The sequence below is a fragment of the Parasteatoda tepidariorum genome, chromosome 12, assembly GCF_982258835.1.
Source record: "Parasteatoda tepidariorum strain Cologne lab strain chromosome 12, Ptep-v5.0, whole genome shotgun sequence".
In the NCBI taxonomy this organism is placed as follows: Eukaryota; Metazoa; Arthropoda; class Arachnida; order Araneae; family Theridiidae; genus Parasteatoda; species Parasteatoda tepidariorum.
The window spans coordinates 37097847-37119343 of NC_141766.1; the positions used below are offsets into that span (position 1 = coordinate 37097847).

At 28.9% G+C, this 21497-nt stretch overlaps 1 protein-coding gene across 1 annotated transcript in view; it reads left to right on the forward strand.

The window, feature by feature from the left end:
* Nucleotides 1-21497, forward strand: part of LOC107444366 (E3 ubiquitin-protein ligase SHPRH) — a 142771-nt gene that overhangs the window by 108385 nt on the left and 12889 nt on the right. The window contains exons 18-20 of the mRNA XM_071188261.2: nucleotides 2843-2944; nucleotides 4542-4610; nucleotides 21264-21446. Of these exons, the coding sequence (XP_071044362.1) occupies nucleotides 2843-2944; nucleotides 4542-4610; nucleotides 21264-21446 (354 nt within the window). The remainder of the gene's footprint in view (nucleotides 1-2842; nucleotides 2945-4541; nucleotides 4611-21263; nucleotides 21447-21497) is intronic.

A 21497-nucleotide genomic window follows, 5' to 3' on the forward strand; every position in this document is an offset into this window, starting at 1 on the left:
AATTGTTTTATTATTCCAATAAAAAATTTGTATTTTTACTTCATTATATTTATATAGTAAAGCATAATGATGCATTTTTCTTATAATTTCCCTACCACCTTTTGTTTCTTGATATTTTCCCCTCATAAATCAAAGCAAAAGCAAAATGTTTTGTTTAATTTGATTTATTTTTCAAAAATACAAAATGAATAAATAAATAAAATAAAAATAAAAATGTAAAAATTTTCCAATGTTGCCTTGTAATTAATCTGGCAGTGACAGATTTGAGAACCTCTTTCTCTGCTTTGTATAGCTGTGCTTTCCCCACGATTCCGTCATTCCATTTGACTTTCATTGAGAATTGAAAGATTGGTTAATTTTTCTACCAAGCAGAGAGTGTTATTTTAGCATTCAGTTGCCAAATTTGTTGTTACATATATTATTGATTTTAGGTGTCGTCTCAGGATTTTTTGAGCATAAGCTTTTGGTTCCTCTTGTTAGATTGTGGTTTATTAGTGATTAGTAAGGCCCGGATTTTGATGACATTTGCATTTTTGGACATTTTTTATCCTTTAGAGCATTTTTTTAGATTTATAGGGCATTTTTCATTAAATTTTTTGGCTTATTTTGCATTTTAAGACATTTTTCCAATTTTTTGTTAATTTTTTCCAATTTTTATTATTTTTTTATCATTTTTTTATTATTACACTGGCTTCCAAACAGTGAAGAAAATCTCTAGGATATTAACAGGTGAAGCAGCATCTTTTCAAATTGAAGAAGAATTGTCAGTAAGTGAGACCGTCTTTTTCAAGTACGCACCAATAACATCAGTAGACGTTGAAAGAAGCTTCTCCAGGTATAAAAATTTACTTTCAGACAAGAGACGCTCGTTTACATTTCAAAATATCAACAACAAAAATTAAATAATCCAATGTAATTCTGATATTTAGTAATATTATGAGATGGAAGTTGTTATATACATTAAAGTTTCTATACAAAATGAAAATGTTTTGGAGTCAATATATTTTCCTTTTTTTTTGTTATTTTAGGATGTAAAACATATTTTTCAAACTTTAATGAACGTAGAACAAGTATTGCATTGCTTTATTTTTTTAAATGACTCATAATAATTTTAAGGAGTAAAACATTGTTTTAGTTAAATATTTTTACTTTATTTAAATCATGTCATAAGGCATTTTTATTGCAATTTTCGCATTTTTCGCACTTTTTAAGGGCATTTTTTGCATTTTTAAGGGCATTAATTGGGATTTTTTAGGTCATCAAAATCCGGGCTCTAGTGATTAGATAGTGGTATGGTTTTTAAAAGGCAACTCTTCTGGAGTTCACCCTTTTCAAAAATGATTTAAATTAAAACACTTTTACTACTATCTTTGATTTTCGAACAAGTTTTGTCAGAATTAGGTGGTGACAAAAGGGTTTAAACTAGTTGCAAAAGTCAATAATTTGCCTATAGAAAGTTTTCCAATTGTGATTTTTAAGTTCACTTCATTTTACCTAAGTCTGCAACTTTTTACGCTTGATTGAATGAGAAGAAGAATTCCCATGCCACTTTTCCATCTACTCAGCTTCAAAGATGATTCAGTCATTCTATTTGCTTCGAAATAGCAGGGAAATCAAGCAAGGTTTATCTTGATTTTCTGAAAACTGGATAAAAATTTTATACCGTACAGCGAATTATATACCTACTTTATAATTGAATCAGAAATAGCCGTATTTTAGCTGTTTTTGTATTTCATTTAAAAAAATTTATGATTCTTCTTTACTCTTTTTTAAATTTATTATATTTACTTTTTGAAGTACAGTCATGTATTTTTCTTATTATCCTTACACCTTCTGTTCACTGATAAGCATTTTTAATGCATTTCTCTTGACACACGTGGAAAAAAAAGTTCTCACCTTTCCCTCTACTTAACTACAAGAATGACTGGAATTTTCACATTTCGCCTCAATTATTCTACTTCAAATTGGCAGGGAAGCTGAGCAAAACTTTTCCCAGTGTTCTGTGCTGTTCTTTAATAAAAAGGGTACTGAAATATTGTAAAAGTTAAGAGAAGATAGTAATTTGTAAATGTAAAGAAATCAAATTTTATTTATTTAAATTTTTATTTTTGTTCTCATAAATTTGCTGTTTATGATACATAGAAGTTTCTTAAATGTCCTTTTAAGCATGAAATTAAAATATATTTTTTATTTTAAATGTATTAACCTTCAAGCAAAGTTCACATTTTGAGCATAATTTACTGGAGAATGAAACATGCTTTAAGCAACCTGCAAAATATCATATAAGTTGGTTCGATAATCTTTTGATATCATTTCAGTTTAAATAATGTTATTTGATATTTTTAATATACAATAATCAAAATTATTTTAACACGTTAAATGCCATGGGGGGTCACCGGTGACCAGCACTGAGTTTGTTCATAGCTCCACGGGGGTCACCAATGACCGGCAAAGCCAAGTTTATTAGAAACACATAATTTGAGTAAATTTTTAATGCTTTTAATTTTTTTATATTATTATCGTAACTAAAATGGTTTGAAGAAATTAATGCAATACATACTAAGAAAATCATTTTGTCCAGACGGGCAAACCATGTAAATTTAGCGTGGCATTCAATGTGTTAAACCATAAAAGTAATACAATTTTATTAAGTTTTCTTTAGATGAATTAACTAGTCAATTGAACTATTGGCGATATGGAAACTGAACTTATTTACTTAATTGAATCTTAAAGAGTGTAAGACTAATGATTTATTTTTTCAGAAATTTTGTAATATGATTTTGCTTTATTTTAAATTAGTGTTTTAAAACTTTTTTAAATATATTTATATTTATTTTTGTAGATGCCTTCAATGCTTTTGCAATTCAAGAGTGATGCCATTACTTATGAAAAAAGCTTTAAACATAAGCTAGGAAGGTTATTTTATTTAAATAACTTGAAAAAAGTAAGTTCTTCATTTATGTTGTTTGCTTACTGTTGTTTCATGTGATTGCACTTAATTTTGCTTAGTTTCTTGTAGTATTAGAATTTTTTTAATTCCTCATTACTTACGGTGTTAAATATGGAATTACTGTTGAGACTTAATATAACGACCCCTTCCTTCCTAATAGAGACTTGTATTATGATATGTAATTTTGTTATAGTGCAAAAAAATAGCTTGCATATTTACTTACAACTATGTAATATAAAATGCTAGATTTATTTTGACAATAAAATGCTTGACTTTCTTAAGAATTAGGAAACTAACAAACGTATACTTAAACATATTATTTAAAATAATACATTATATGTAAAAAATATATTGAAAATGTTACACTGCTTCTGGGCAACCATTTACGATAAATTACATGATAATGGTGAAGACAACTTGTTTTTTAACTGGGGAAAAACCACTCAATGGGGCTAATCAGTCACAAAAGGAGTGAATAGAGCTCAGCACAAGAAATATATGATTGAAAAATATTAAATGCTATCCCTTAAGAAGAAATTTACCAGCATTGAGAACATATCCTTATAACTTAATGATTGTATATGGGACTTCATGCTGATTTCCGCGTAACGGGAAAAAATACAATTTTAGTAATACAATTTGAATTATCCATATTTTACTGACTTTTTTGCCACTGAAAAGGACCACATTGGATATGAACTTAGAGAGAAGAATCAATCTTTCATCTCCCATTCAATGCTGGACAAGATCAAAAGAAATAGTGTTTTAAATTATTTATTAAAAATTTTTGCCTGGCTAATGTTAAAGAAAGCGCATAGCTTTGAAACACAAAAAAGTTTGACTTTTATTTTTGAAGTGATTTTTATGAGTATAAAAATCTAACGAAACTAAAAATATGACGTTACATTGGAAGGAACGGTTGAAGGTCAACATTCTAATTGATTTTAAAATGATATTGATTCTACTTAATGTGTCAGTCATAAGAAAGAAAGGTTTATGTAAGTGGAGATTGTACTAAAGATCACAGACAGTATTTTTAGTTTTTATATGGTTAGGGTATCAAAAATAGTCAAAAATAGCTTTTGAAAAGTCCTTTAGTCCAAGTTGAATGTAAAAAAAAACTTAATTTATTCAGAACTAAATTTACAACCTAATTAAATTCGCAAGATATTTTAGATTCTCAAAAATTAATTAGAAAAAGGATTTAGCAAAAATAAATGTTTGATTTAAAAATTTGTTTTGAAAGCTCTTTTGCTTAGAATATAAGTGAAATAAAATTTTTATTACCAATAAGTAAACGTGTTATTAAATCATTATTTTTATTGACTCATTAGTGTATTTGAAGAAGTTAGAAATAGAGACCATTCACATTGCATTCAGACCAGTTGATGTAAATACATTGCACCAAGGGACCCTTTTTTGAATTTTTATGGATTTAATCACTTAAATAAAATTTTTTTCTGAGATTTAAGTGTCCCATCACAGTTTAAGATATAAATTATGGATGCCTCTTAATTTCCATGTTCTACTTCTTCTCCTTTTGTTTTGATATCAAAATTATTCATGACTAAATATAAAAAAAAATTTTTAGGCTGATGATATGGAAAACAAACCTTTTGATGAAACTTGTCCTGTGTGCAATGAAGCTCTTAAAAATGCTGTAAGTCTATATTAATAATTTTGTTTGCAACTACTATTTTTTGTTTAAATACTTATTTGCATTCTTATTGATTTATTTTTAATTTGAAAAAGAATTGATTAATTATGTTGTTGCAATAAATTGTTAAAAGCTTTTGTTTGACCAATCCTGATAAGAATAAAGAGAGGTTATTGTTTTTTTAATTACTTTAAATTATTTTGCAATTTTTTATACTCTATTAGTTAATGAGTCTCTTTGGTCTCTTTATATGTGAATGTATATTAAATAATTTTTGCATTTTGTATTTTAATGCTAGCAATCTTGATATCATATGTGACAAAATATTGGCAGAAAGCAATCACGTGGAATAAAACTGTGTAAATAATACAATATATTATCTGATAAAATAGTTATAGGGAACAAAGAAATGCAAAGTACGCACAAAGGTTTTGCATTCTTAAGAAATAAACTTCTTGTCTAAAGATAATTTTTTTATAGTTTTCTATTTACAGTTTAATTTGGCAAAAACTTTTCCCACCCTACTTCCTCTTGCTTAAGAGGAAGACATCATGCATATATGATACAGTAAAAGTCCGAAGTCTGGTTGGTTAATCCTAGGTTTTACTGGTGAAACTTGGACTTTTAACAAGGTTTGAACCTTTTTTTAAGGTTAAGTACTACTGCCAGGTATAAATTTGCAAATAGGAAATAGTAAATCTGCAAATAGGAAATGAAGTATAGCTTGGACTTTTACTGATCCACTTTTGTAAATCCTAGATTTTACCAATAAAACCTAGGATTTATCAGGTTTCAGGCTTTTACAGTATGTTTGTCACCTGCAGCTACCCGGCAATTCACCTTCATTAACTCACAGTTCCACACTCTCTTGCATCTTCACAAACTCACCACTTTGCTTCTCCATATTTGTCAATCATGTTGATTATTTGGAAGCCTCTGTTTAATAGTGCAAATTTGTGTCCAGTTCTGTCTATACAGACTCAATGCTTAGCGGTACTATGATAATTACAAAAAATCAAATGAGAACTTTTTTTTTAGTTTATCTTTGTTTGATAAGGAATATATGGTTTGAGACTTCTATTTTGGTTATTACATGTATTTTTTGTGTTACTGTCAATTTGTGCGATTGCCCCTAAATACCTTGATAATTTATAAAAATGACTCTTTTAACTTTTTCTTAAAATCTAATCATCAGAAATTAGAGACTTCTATCTTGTTAAGCATCACTGTCACCTAGAGTACATAATTAACTTTTATTACATTGTTAATTACAAAATACCGAAAGGAAACACTTTTAATTTGTTTTCTGATCCGATAACAGGGTTCCCGCGGCCTTGAAAAAGTCTTGAAAAGTACTTGAATTTCATTTTGATTTTCAAGGGCCCCTAGAAGTACTTGAAAATGATATTAAATCCTTGAAAATTTCGAAATGACCTTGAAAAGTATCGAAAACTCAAGAAAACAGCCCTATTTCCAGTATTTCTATGTTTAACTTTTTGACGCGCGTAAGAAGTGTGAGAGAATGACTTCCCCGTCTTTCAGATGATGACACGTACTGTTTGATTTTAGGATTTTATGTATGTTTGGCTGATTTTAGGAGTTTTAAATATTGGGAACTGCGCCAGATTCTGACAAAATCTCGATTCTTATTCAGGCGATTTTAATATCAATCATCGATCTTCGTATTAGACTTATTTAAAAATTATGTGTTGCAGGGATGAAAGACTTCCACGAAAAAGCGGAAATCCGCTTATTTCCCCCAATTTTGAAAATTTCCGACCATGTTCCAAAAACTAAAATTTTTATGAAGTCCTATTGGAGAAACCCAAGCCGCCCGACCGATAGTCGGATTACCGCGACTTCTGCTATAGAGTGGAAAGGAGTCTAAGCGTTTCGTTACGAGCGCCGATATTTGATTTTTTTTTTTTTGTTTGGCTGATTTTTGGAATTTTAAATATTAGGAACTGCACTGGAATTTGCTAAAATCGCGATTTTTAATCAAACTATTTTAATATCAATAATCGATTTTTGTATATAACTGTTTTAAAACTTACGTGTTGCAATTTTTTTACGCGCTTTAAAAATCGTACTAGCAATTCCTATTCACTCAATTTCAAAATCCAATATCGCGATTTGTATTTAAGCGTTTTTAAAACCCAATATCGCGATTTGTATTCTCGTGAGTTTAAAATCCAACGTCTCGATTCGTATTCACGCATTTTTAAATCCAATTTTGCGATTCGTTATCACGCAGTTGTAATATCAGATATCGTTTTTCGTATTTATACGCACGCTATTTAAAAATTACTCACTGCGATTCGTATTCACTTGATCTAAAAATTATGCATCGTGACTCTTATTTACGCGATTTAAAAATTAAATATCGCAATTTGTATTTTCGTGTCTTTAAAATCCAACAGCGTGATTCGTAATCACGGGATTTTATAAATCCAAAATAGCGATTCATATTCACGCTATTTTAAAATCCAAAAACGCGATTCATATTCACGCGATTTTAAAATCCAATATCGTTATTTGTATTCACGCGATTTTAAAATCTAATATCGTGATTTGTAGTTTCGTGTTTTTAAAATCCAAAATCGCGATTCAGATTCATATTCACGCGATTTTAAAATCCAATATCGCTATTAATATTCACGCGATTTTAAAATCCAAAATCGCGATTCATATTCACGCAATTTTAAAATCTAATATCGTGATTCATATTCACGCGATTTTAAAATCCAATATCGTGATTCATATTCACGCAATTTTAAAATCCATTATCGCGATTCATATTCACGCGATTTTAAAATCGCGATTCATATTCACGCGATTTTTAAATCCAATTTCGTGATTCATATTCACGCGATTTTGAAATCCAAAATCGCGATTCATATTCATGCAATTTTATAATCCAATATCAAGATTCATATTCACACGATTTTAAAACCCAATATCGCGATTCTTGAAAGAAGTAGAAGTAAGCTTTCTCTTGAATTAGTTACTGTAAAGATGTGATATATTTTTCATTAGTAAGTAATTTAATAGTCGCGCCCTCCTATAATTGCTTATTTTTTTTTAATATATTAGTGGTCAAAATTTTAAAATTATATTTAAGAAAAATTTAAAGTTAACTGTCTAAATGCTTCTGCCACTTTTAATATTGAATAAAAATCTCCCAGCATAGTTAAAAGTTGCTTTTATAAATCTCAGTATCATATAGAGCACTCCCCCTCCCCTCCTCCTAGTGACCTGCATTGTAAAAGTTCAGTTTTTTTTATTTTTGTCCACTTTAATGCCTGGTGTTGCAATTCGTTTTCGCGTGATTCAAAAATCGTACTCGCAATTCCCATTAAAGCAATTTAAAAATCTAATATCGCGATTTGTACTTAAGCGTTTTTTTAGCGCAATTAGTTTTTCCGCAAGTTTAAAATCCAATGTCGCTATTCGTATTCACGCATTTTGCGATATCAAACATCGATTTTCGTATTTATACTCGATTTGAAAACTTCTTGTTGCTATTCATATTCACGTGACCATGTCAAGTGCGTATGATCGATGCTACTGATAAAATGTTAATTCAAGTATGAGTGGTTAATTAAAAAAGTCAGTGACCAAAATTGTTACTAAGAATCTATCAGAAGGTATTGAGGTGAAAGTTGGCAACTGTTTCAATTTAAAATGGTTGACTGGTAATAAATTTAAAATGATAATCAAGCCGCAACATCCAATAATTGATTAATTTTCTTAAATAGAAAAGTGGTTGAAATTTCAAAATTATATTTAAGAACAATTTAAATTTCACTGTCTAAATGCTTCTGCCACTTTAAATATTAAATAAAAGTCTCCCGGCAGAGTTGTTTTTAAATATCTAATTGATATCACAGTATTATATAGAGCATTCCCCCCTACCCCGTCTTCTGCCCGAATCTTTGCTTATTCAGACTTTGTATACCTAGCTTAAAATAAGCCTTAATGCAAGATTCAAACCTGACGTTTTTATGCATCATGAATTTAATTCTCGACTTGATGCCACTCACCCTTGTTTTTTTTTTATATATACTTAGATCACTTTCCGAAATTAAGAGAGAGCAATGGAAGTCTTATTTTTCAGTACTGCTATTATCGACTAACATTTATCGTCAAAACATTTTAGTTTAAAATGTTAAATTTTAGTCTGTCTTTAACTAAAATTTAAGTCCTTGAGAATTTCATAATAAGTCTTAAAAAGTCCTTGAAAAGTACTTGAATTTTATTTTTATAGTAGAGCATGAACCCTGGATAAGGTTAAGTACCATAAATCCGTTAAGGAACAGATCGCCAAAGACTGGTGGAGGCTTCAATCTTGGTAAAAAGGCTTTATTTAGCATTACTGTGACCCAAGCTAATTACCTGTCAGTAAATTCAAAATAACAAAATGAAACAATTTTTTTTAATTTTATTGCACACTGCCAATTAGGTTAATTACTCAAATTACTTATTTCAAAATGAAGCTCTTTTAGATTTTATATTTAGTTCATAAGGAACACACGATCCCAATTCGAGACTTCTATCTTAGTAATAACATATTTTTTACAATTGCTGTCACTTAGGTTAATTATAACAATATTTCTATACACACTCATAATAAACCTCTGATAAGGCAGAGGCAGATCTCATAATGCTGTGAATTCTTGACAGATTGTGCAGTTAAACTTTCCGTCTGACTTTCTCATATTTAGTTCTTGGCTTAATAAATTTTATTTGAAATTTTCACGACTATGACTTTATAAATCATTTGAATTAATAAAAATGATAATGTTTTTATGTGCTGGAAAATTCTATAAGGAATTACAGTTAATTATAAACTTTGAAATACTTTCTTCAAATTTGGTAAAAAAACATAGGTTGTCTCTGAATCGCATTTATTGACATCATATCGAAATCAAAATATACCAAACATATTTCATATTTAACATAATTTTTTGAACAAGCATTTATAATTGAAGTAACTACTTATGGAAAATAACGCACCTTTATAGTAACTAATTCAAGAAAAAACTTATTTCTTACAAGAACCAGTGATATTGGCTTTTAAAATCACCTGAATATGAATTGCGCTATTTGATTTTAAAAATCGCATGCATATGAATCGTGATATTGGATTTTAAAATTACGTGAATGTGAATCAGGACGTTGGATTTTGAAACTGCAAAAATACAAATTACGATACTAAATAAATCGCGAAAATACAAATTGCGTTGTTGAGTTTTAAATCGCATAAATACAGATCACAATGCATCATGTTTAGATCACAAAAAACAAATCGCAGTGCCTAGTTTTAAAGTTGTGAATAAATGTAAAATCGAATTTTAATATTACAACCCCGTGTATACATATCGCATTGTTGGATTTTAAAAACACATGAATACGAATTGCGACATTGAAATTAAAACTCGCCTGAATACGAATTGCGACATTGGGTTTTAAAAACCAACATTTATAACAACAAAATAAAATTCGTTAAATACAAATCGATGATACAAACCAATTGATATTGGGTTTTTAATTCACATAAATAAGAATCGCAGTGTACAATGTTAAATTGTGTTAATATGAATCGCATTGCATTGTTCGCAATTAGCATATTTTCCATGTTAATCCCATACCTTATATTAAGTGATTCCTAAATATTTTAATTTAAGCAATTACTTCTTTACCAGTTAATAACTTCTTTACCGATGCTTGTTTACATTCCCATGTGAGAGCGGCCGGCGCAAACGGAGTGTGAGTAACTCGTCATTCAACCTTTGGCTTATCAGTAATCAACACCTGTGCAGAGCTTCAGGAATGTTCGATACTTGATGTTTAAGGCGATGATTTGAAAAAGATTCTAAATTATTTAAAAGTGATTCTAAAGAAAAACACACGTAACTTTTAAATCGGGTAAATACGAAAATTTATGTTTGATATTAAAATTATGTGAATAAGAATCACGATACTAGCAAATTCTGGCGCAGTTTCAAATATTTAAATTTAAGAAAAACTGTCAAATCAAATTAGTGGAAGAATCATGTGCATGTAAATGTCTTGTTAACAGGGTTTAGCCAAAGCTTCAAAATTTATTCTGATTGCATGTTTTTGAATCGCAGAAGTCTGTTACCCAATGGTCTTCAGATATGCAAAATTATACTATATTCACAGAAAAATTATATGCCCTACTTCTAGTTTTTAGACCCGTAAGAGTGATATAAAACCTGGGAAACAATCAACTTTGATTTTAGTGATTATATTGAAGTTTAATTTTCATAAAAATGCACAACGCGAACAGGGTGAAGCCTCTTAACTATTATACTTTGATATTTACATTTGCCTCTGAAGTAAGACTATCTCCAAAACAAGGAAAGAGGTTCAACTGGTTCTGTTATGTAGCAAGCTCTGAATTGTGTACGTTTGAGCAAGGGAAAACTTTTGCTCACTTCAAAACCAGTTTTTGTTTATATACAGAGCGAAAAGAGGACTTTATGAGAACACTTTAGCTTTATTATTGGTTAACAGTTATGATTGGTTAATTGGTTAATAGCCCATTGTGCAGCTCTAGTGCAACGTAAATTAACTACAGCAACAACAATTGAATTATCATTCAAATGTAAAAAAGTGGAAATTTTTTTCCTTAGACCTGTTATTTTGGAACAGGTATTATTTTGTATGGTAGCAGCTGGAACCTGTTATTTGAAAATACCTGTTATTGCCCGACATTATGAATTTTTAATCTAAGAATTATTAAATTTAAGATTTCAGCTTAATTCTTATGAAAAATGAATTTCAGTGGAGTTTACTAAAAGGTAAATGAGATGTCTAAAATGTCATTTTAAACAAAATTCTCAATTAGGTAAAATATATAAAAGCTAGAAGTAATTTTTGATTTATTCTCTTTTGAAGTATATAGTATAACTTTTAATTTCTTTTTCATTAAGACTTTTGATCAGGATTACATTATGTACAGTGCACAAAATAAAAAAAGATATCACCCTGAATAGCTTTCATTCTAATAATCGGATTTTCACATATGAAGTGTCAATCTAACTTAGGAGTGCGCAGCCTTTTTGAGTGAAGGGCCACTTGCGCAGCAGGTTGATTAATGAAGGGCCGCACATGTATTTAGACATGTTAACGTCGAATGTAGTAAGATTTATTTAAACATTAGTGTTCTAATTTTTTTATCAATTAACTTAGTAATATATTTGAAGAAAATTAAAGGTGTTCAATTATTAAAATTCATTAAAAAATAAAAACACTACAGTAGAGAACCAATTATCCGGGATGCTCGGGACCATCGCTATCCCGGATGTCTGAATTTCCCGGTTTTCTGGATCGACCAAAAAGTGTCGTTAATCGATGTTTTATCGAACCCGAATTACAAGGAAGAAGTGTAATGCATAAAGTAAAAGAAAAAAGAAAGGTACTCCTAACTTTAAAAAGAAATGGTAGAAAAATAACATTTAAAAGAATAAAAAAATTTGCAAGTTTAGACAAGAAAAACAAGTTTAAAAAATACAAAATCCCCCTATTTATTTTTTAAAAATAATTAAAAATCTTAAATTAACTAATATAAACAAAACCAATGGTTAAATAACGCAATATATTTCATACCTAATTATACGGGGAAAACGATAAAATAAACTTATTAATCTATATAAAAACACTTGAAAATTATCGAACCAAAACGATAGTTAAAAAAGGCACTAGTATAAATATTAAAACCCGGAACAAGGCAAGATCAACGGAATTTTAAAAAAAAACCTAATGATAAAATTTATGAATAAAAGAATTAATTTATTGAGTACGAAATTTATCGTGAAAAGAAAAAAATATCAAACGTAGTGGAATCAGAAAAACAAAACTGCAATCTGCTTCATAAAATAATCCTATGTTTAAATTAATAAACAATTCTCCTTTTATTTATTTTTTTTTTGTTGATAAAAACACGATATTTAATTACAGCAGATGTGATTCCACATCAATAAAAACTTGCAAATGATACCGCACTTCCAAAGAATGAGAATTTATTCAGAAGAAAAAGATTTTATTTTTATTAATCGATGTCAAATAGATAAATATATTTTTCTCTTTCATCTTCTGTTCACTGATATGCATGCAATGCATTTTCCCCACCCCCCTCGTAAATCAAACAGAAAACAAAACCAGCATGTCACACCCTTGAGCTTGATTGACGGCCTAAAGGAGAAAATAAAACATTCCTCCCTTCCCTGCCTTCAAGGTCACGGAGGAAATGACGTTTCTCTGGGTAAACGGGGAAAAAAATTCTCCCCTTCCTTACATTTTCCTCTACTAAACTTCAAAGATGAGTACAATTTCCGCTTTTTCTCATAATCGTTCTAGTTTAAAATGGCGGGAAAACCGATCAAAAGTTTTCCCGGTTTTCTGGTTTCCTGGTTATCTGGATACCGGATAAATGGTTCTCTACTGTATTACTTTTTTTAAAAATAAAAAAAAATGCCATTTTTATCATATCAAAAATCGATTTATCAAAATAAATAAATAAATAGACATTGGAGAAAAGAAATGCTTTTTTCTCATATCTTGCAATACAGAAATTCATTTTAAAAAAAAATTCTAATAAAAGCCACAAGTTTTGGCACTTATGCTTTTTATTTTTAAAATTATATTCAGACAAGTAAATTTTGTCATTTTTTCGATACTTTTAATTCTAAGAATTGAGTCATTGAATTCATTTTTGCTGTTTTCATTATAACATAGCATTTTAGCAGAACGTCTCATACTATTAATTTATTATCACTTTTTCCCTGTACTGTAATATAAATAGCCAGTAACATAGAAAACTGTGATTTTCAGAGTTAAAGTTTTGTTTTAGGAACTAAGAGCAATTTGTTTTTTCTGTTTTTCTGTTTAATTAACTTTTCCTTTCATCGGCATTGTTTTATGACACTGCATTTTTCTTAATGAACGTTACTAATAAACCTTATTTTATAGCAATTTTTTTCCTCTGAAAATATGTCAATATGAAACATTTAAATTGAGATTTTCTGCATAAGATTTACATTTAAAAAATTTAGAACGTTTTTTGTTTTTTATTGTGTTTAGAAGCTCTCACGGGCCGCAGGTTGTGCACCCCTAATCTAACTGGTGCCTGGTTTTTTTTTACCAAATATAATAATTAATTAATGCTAACTATTTAATGAGTTACAAAATCAGACACAAAAATACACTTTCTCTGATAAAACATAAATATGTATTTTTTTACGTATTTGAATTTCTGATCCTCAAATAGCCGCAATCTGGAAATTCTGGTCCTATTAGTATATTCAAGAGAACAGTTAAAAGTTTGGTCCCCTTAATATTGATTTTAGTTTTTGTGTTTTTGGTCTAAAACTAATAGTGCAATTTAAAAAAATTGCACCCATTCATTTATTATTTTATACCATATTAATTTACGAATATTTCTATAGTGAATTCTAGAGTTTCAATTGTTTTTATTAACCCTTTCGCGACGCAAAGCGCGAAAGCGCGCTTACCGCTGAGGCCGGCAGTCTCTCTAGCGTGTGTCTCCCCAGGGCCGGAGGGTTTTTTGATGTTAAGCCTAATTCCATTAAATTACCGAAATATCAGCGCGTTGTTTAATATTGTTCTGTAGAGTATTTAAGTGACATATGCTTTATATATATTTCTATGGATACTTTATTTACTTAAGTTATTTCCTGTTTAAATGTAATATAAATATTAATAAGTTTAAATATTTTGCATAATTTCCTCTATTTCCAGCTCAGTTAAAATTTTTTGACGCTTCGACATTCTAACGGTAAAAAGAAAAAAAATTCAAGCCTACAAGATCTAATTATCCACTAAAAACTAATCCGAAAATCGAAAGTAGCGAGAGATAAAAAAAACTCCCTTACTTACTGTAAATAAATATCACGTGCTAATTTAAAGAGCCCTCATAAAACATTCCCCCCCTTCACCCCTTCCCCTAAAAACCACGTGAATGTACTTTCATCTTGAGTAGAAGGTCAAATCTACATGTATCTGAAACCATATGGACATACAATGCAATCTTTTGGAAGAAATTTCATTTTTTAAAACGTTCCAAAACGCTGGCACAAATAAGTGACGGTCGGGGGTGAAAAAGAAAACTCTCTGACACGCGGGTGTGTCGGCCGGGAAGTGAGCGCGTTTCTTGCTGTCACATATATGTGACAGTCGGCTCAAAAGGGTTAAATAGAAGCCGCGAAAAAATAAATGAATTATTTTTAAGATACAAATTTGTGGGGAGTATGAAAAAATATTTATATGGCCTACATTAATGCCTACTTTGAGTAAACTCACGAGGAACTTGACTCACCCAAGCCTAGCGTAAGTTCCTTTCATGATTTTTCATTGTTTTTTTTTTTTTTAAATTATAAAATGCGATTTTTCTTTTTAAATTGTCCACTAATTTATATTTACTTTAGTAAAGAGATTTGAAGAAAAAAAAACATATAACAAACGTCGTTTCGTGAAAACATGTTTTTTATTGAATAAGGTTATACATCTGCTTTATTTAATTTTAGTTTTTAATTTATTCACACGACAATTGATCCAATTTCAGTAAGGTGCATAGCTATGCACTTGTTAGGAATGATATTCTTATCAGTTATTCAATATATTTTAATAACTAAATCATTAAAAATATTAAAGAAGGTTGTCGTTATGAAAAAAATATCTGTGGATCATCTTGAATTAAACTCTTATGACATCAACAATTATGTTTCATATTTTTGATGTTGTAAAAGTCATTACAATGAGTATAAAGATGCTGAACATACAGAGCTGTTGAATAACACAGCTAAAATTTTTATGCATCTTGAAATATCTCAGTGTCAGATATAATGTCATAATTTTAAAATTGAGTAACCTGAACACGTATGTTTCACAGAACTGTTCAATTAATTATTTCATTATAATTTTTTCTCTTTCTCCATACTACCACATAGATTTTTTTCCAATAATATACTAATTTATTTTGTTTAATTTTTATTAGTACTTAAAGTTTTTCTTTAATTTAACCCTTGTTTTAAACAATTGTTAAGTATATTTTTGAGTCTTAAAACAAGCCAGTTAGTTGATAAGAATTTAGGAAAATTTTCTATATTAAATTTAATCGCTGCAAAACGTGTGACAGATTGTTTTAAATAAGTGCGCCTTTTTTCTCTAAGAATGAACAAACAAATTATTTATTTATTTACTTTATTGTTTCTTATTTGTTTAATTTGTGAAAAGTTATTACACATTAGTGCAACACAAAAAAACCACAACTGTTTGCTTTGTTTTTAAAATGAAAAAATTCAAAACTCAATTTTATTTTTACTTCAATATTTAAAATATGAAGCTATCTTTAACTTTAAAATTAAAATTTTAAAATCAGATGTTTTAAGTTAATGAAATTGACAATCTTATTTTTTAAGTTTAGTTGTCCCCATTTCAGTATCTTGAAGACCTTGTGAACTCTGTTTAAAAGGAGTGTGTATATAGTAGTGGTAGGCAATAACAGGTATTTTCAAATAACAGGTTCCAGCTGCTACCATACAAAATAATACCTGTTCCAAATACCTGTACAAAATAACAGGTCTAAGGAAAAAAATTTCAACTTTTTTACATTTGAAAGATAATTCAATTGTTGTTGCTGTAGTTAATTTACGTTGCACTAGAGCTGCACAATGGGCTATTGGCGACGGTCTGAGAAACATCCCTGAAAATAATCCGAAGGCAAGCCATTACAATTTTGATCCTCTGCAGAGGGGATGGCACCCCTGCTTCGGTAGTCCAACAACCTGCACGCGAAGTCGAGCGCTTTACAGTAGAACAGTTTAATGAAGACCAATACCGCACACCCTCGGTCCCTACGCGTACTGATCCAAGTGGTCACTCACCCGCACACTGACTGCAGCCAGAAATATAGTTTAGAATGGCAAGTATTTTTGTAGCAGATACATATTTTTCTATTAATTTAAAAGAATTAGGAAATATATATTTTTCTTTCTAAGAATAAGAAAATAAAGCGAAGTTTTTTCAAGTTATTTTTTAAACAAAAAGAAAGCAGTTACACATTAATTTCTCTTTTATTCTCTATTGTTTAGGTTCGGTGAAAAAATTATATTTCGTCCTTTTTTATGTATATAGATTTTTTTTTTGTTGTGATTATTCGTTAGATCAGGTAGTTTAAATTGGTTGAAAACACCGTTAGTGTAATCACATATAATGAATAATAATAGATACAATATTTTTTGTTACAAAATATAGTTTTTTTTAATGCATTTTTAGGAGAAATGAGTGAAGCAGAAATTTTTTTTTTACAAAATTTGCCTTTTTTTAACAAGCATAAAATAATTTAGATTTATTACAGTTTCATTTACAACAGATTTATTACTTGTTTCTAAATAAAAAGGAAATAGGAGTTCCCTATTACATTCTGTTTGACGATATAACCAGACTCTTTTCATTTCTACGAGAAATTAGAAATTTAAAAAAAAAAATTAATCTCTTGAATTTAAAATACAACATAGTGTATTATTATTTTTAAATAAAAACAATTTAGGAATAGCACATTATATTCTGTATATGTGACAAAATAATCAGCATTTTTTCATTTTACATAAAGAAAAGAAATAGGGCTTAATTGTCTTCTAGAATTTTAAGTTGACAAAAATGAAATTAAATATAACCTAATACCTAAAAATAATCTAACTGCATGCATTGCAACCTCGTCGAAACTTTTTAAATAGTTCGAATAACATCATTTGATAGTTTTAGGCTAAAAAAGTATTTATACTAAAATGTAATTTATTGAGCTTTACCAATTGCACCAGATAAAACATTTAGCAAATTAAATATAAATAGAGCATAATCCCAGACTTTAAAAAAAAATTTTAAAGTAAATATTCAAAATAAACATCAGTATACGAATTTAGCTTAATTTTTAAAGAAACAAGTCTTTATAACAATTCTTAACTTTTCTTGAATTATTTAAATAATATTTTTCTTTCAAAACAATTAGCACATTAATATCAAAATATCACATACTGCCTTAATGGTAATTTTAATGTCAAAGGAAAATTCAAAACAAGAAGAAAAAAAGAAATTTGCCAAATTAACTGTAATAGATTTTTTTCCTTTCCTGCCGAATATTATCATTTAAAAAGGTATTATTTATTTTCTTCGAAAATTCAAAGTAAATAAATCTTTTAAGCAACAAAATAATTGGCAATGCCAGAGAGGCATCTGTATCTATGCGATTGGACGAAATTCAACGCTATTTCAAATCACTCTTCACATAGAACATTGATTGAATTATTACAACAAATAACTACGAGGGAAATAAGGGACACGCCTTCATGTAAAGATATTGAAAGAGTCAATTCGTAACCTCAAAGGTCACGGTCGATCTCGACCTCGAAAAGGAAGCCGCCGATAGCAGCGAAAGCTAGGGAGGTGGTCCGAAAGTTAGGGGACCAATGGCGTAAAGAGTTGTCTGGATGCTCAAAGTAAACTACTTGATTAGATGTCCCCCCAAAAACGATTGTAATTAATGCAATAAATACAGTAGACTGAAAAAATAGACAATAAAAAAATTGGAGCATTTTTATGTAAATGTAGGCTGTAGTTACTTTACAGTAAGCTATTCACTATTTCAAACAAATATTCTGAATTTTTCATTAAATGTATAAAATACATAAATGTAATGACCCCTAAAACTTTATAACTAAGTTTCATTATTAAATCACTTCATAAAATATTTTGCTTAAAAAGTATTTATATATTATTCTACTACCCTTCATCTTCTCAGTACTGTTGTACTACCCTTCATGCTTCGTCATAAGTTCAGCATTTTAAAGTAGAAGATGTAAAAAAGGATAAAGATAGGGAGAAAAAATATAGTGTTTGATAATATAGCTTGTCTACAAAGAAAATAAAGTGTTTAAATATAGCTTGAATTCGCATACTAAATATAGTTTTAACAATTTTAACACATCCTTCTAATAAGGAAATAAAAAGTTAAAATATTTATTGCCTTAAAAAAAGAAAGAAAAAAAAGGTGAAAAGAGAGAGAGAGAGAGTAAGACTAAGGAGAGAAGAAATGAGACAATAAGACTCGTATTTTGTAGGAATTTTTTTTTTAATTTTATATGTGGGAAATATGTATTAATATCAAAAAATTAGGAAAAATATTTAAATGCTTCTACTTTTTGCATCACAGAAAAAAAAATTAAAATAAGGAAAATGCAATTGTAAGCAACCGCCTCCACCCCCCTCCCCCATATGCCCGAGCATCAAAAGGGCAGGGGGACAAGTCACCGCTTACCCGACATTCCTACAAATAAACTTAATCTGCAAGATAGTAGGCAAAGCTATCACAAAATTCTTGCCTTTTCCTGAATACAAATTTGTTCAAAAATACTAACCTGCTTCACCTGTTCCAAAATACTAGCCTGTGATAAAATATCGCCTGTTCCTAAATACTAGCCTGTGAAAAAATATCAGCTGTTCCAAAATACTAGACTGTGACAAAATACTGCCTGTTCCAAAATACTAGGCTGTGATGAAATATCGCCTGTTCCAAAATACTAGCCTGTAATAAAATAACAAGCTGTTTCGATCTAACGTGTGTTGGCTTTGAATGTTGTTGAATTAACATTAATAAAGTCTTCATGGAAAACAAAAACAATATTTATTGATAATATAAGTACACTCATAACTTACTACATTCACATACATATGATATCAACGTTCTACAAAATAATAATGTTTACATCACAAAATCGAAACTGAAACTAAAACATAACTGCTGTTGTCATTCTTCATTTTTACAATATATGTGCTTACGGTGGCCAAGAAATAAATTTTTGGCAAGAAATTGAAAGACAATTTTTGCCTAGTATTTTGGAACAGGCCTTTGGAAGTAACCTGTTATTTTTATAACAGGTACGATTAAATAACAGTTGAAAAATACCTGTTCCAGAAAATATTAGCCATCTCTAGTATATAGTGACATATATATAGTGATGTTGAGAATTGTAAATTAGGGGGGATACACATAAATTGTAGTAGCAGTATTTGGTGATAAATGTGTAGTTGATTGCAATTGAAGGGCATGTTGAGTGAGATTTTATGAATGTAATGAGAAAATAAATTTAAGAATGTATTGAAACATCAAGTTGCTATTTGCAAATACACTTTATCCAAAGAAAAGCATGTAACCTAAATATTCTTTCAGAATGAAGTGATTTTTTGAACAATGAATCCTAGAATATACAACATATTATTACAACATGTTACTCTTAAACATTACCTATTTCAATGTTTTTAAAATGCTATCTAACATTTTTTGATTTCTACAGTTAAAGAAGAAAGAAATATCTTACATTATATAAAACCTTGAGAATATGCATTAGAATTACCATACGCTCTACATTTTTTGTTTGTTTGTTTCTTTAAACCTTCTTGCCTAGAAGATTCGATCTAAGGATTATCTTTAAAATTTAATTATAAGTTATGTAAATCCATATTATATTATTATTATAAATTAATAAATTAATTATGTATATAATTATAATAAGTTATGTAGATTTGATTTCAGTATTAAATCCTCCTATTAATGAAGTAAAAAACACAAATTATGTCAGATAAAAAAGTTCCATGTTCAAGCTCTAAAAGCTTGGAAAATCATTAATAATTTATAAATCCATCCAAATTTTCTTTTCAAAGAAGATTAAAAAGAGGGAAAAAATCTTTGCTTTTTGGTCACGAATCGGCTCTAAAAATGTCAATTGCCTAGAAACTGGGATAGTTTTCTATCAACTAATAAAAAATAAATCCCTCTGAGCAATCACAGAACATTGTTTTATTTTTTATCATTGTCTGAACTTGGTTTCTTTGCAACAAATTAGGTGTTGCTCTCTTGAATTATCTTAAATTAGTCATTTACGAAGATGACTTTGTTTAGCTGTTTTTTGGGACTATCGCAAAATATCTAAAGCTCCCTAGCCCCCGAATTTATGATTCAATCTTTTTGAAATTTTGTCTACTCCCCTAATTTAGAGGGTCAGAAATCCAAATATATATAAAAAAAACATTTTTTCAGAGAAAGTACGTTTTTGTGTCTGATTTTGTAACTTAACTAATAGTGGCACTAGTTAATTAGCATATTTGAAGTAGCCTCAGAAACTATTAAGATTGCCACTTAGTACGTGAAAATCCGATCATTAGAACAAAAGTTATTCAGGGTGATATCTTTTTTGTTTTGCTCACTGTACCATATCACATTTAACTTTTAACATCCACTTATATTCTATTGAAATCTATAATAACCATGATTTATTTGAATAACATAGTTGTCCAATTTTTTTTTTTTTTTTTTTTTTTTAATAAAAATTGAGTTTTCTAGAAAATATTATTAGAGGTATAATAGTTTTTAGATAAATGTCAAACGCATACATTCATATTTTTTAGAGAAAAAAATTAATTTTTTAAGATGTTTCATTCCATATTTCAGTAATCCTGGACTTTTACTTCACCCTCTGTATTTAATGAAATGTGTATGAATTATATGTATATAGTGATTTACTAGTTAACTTATTATTGATTTTTGTTTAATTTTAGTGGTCTGTTTTGCAATGTGGGCATAGTTTTTGTTGTCATTGTATAAGTATAATTATGAGTCAAGTTTTGACAGAAGACAGTGATTTGCACTGTGCAGTTTGCCGAGAAGTTACCCATGTAAAAGAGGTTTACTATGTGGATCCTGAAAAAATGAAAAGGATAAAAGAATCTATTGAAGTTAAGGTGCTCTAGAATATTTTAATTATTTTTTAGTTGTATTTGTCTTACATACAA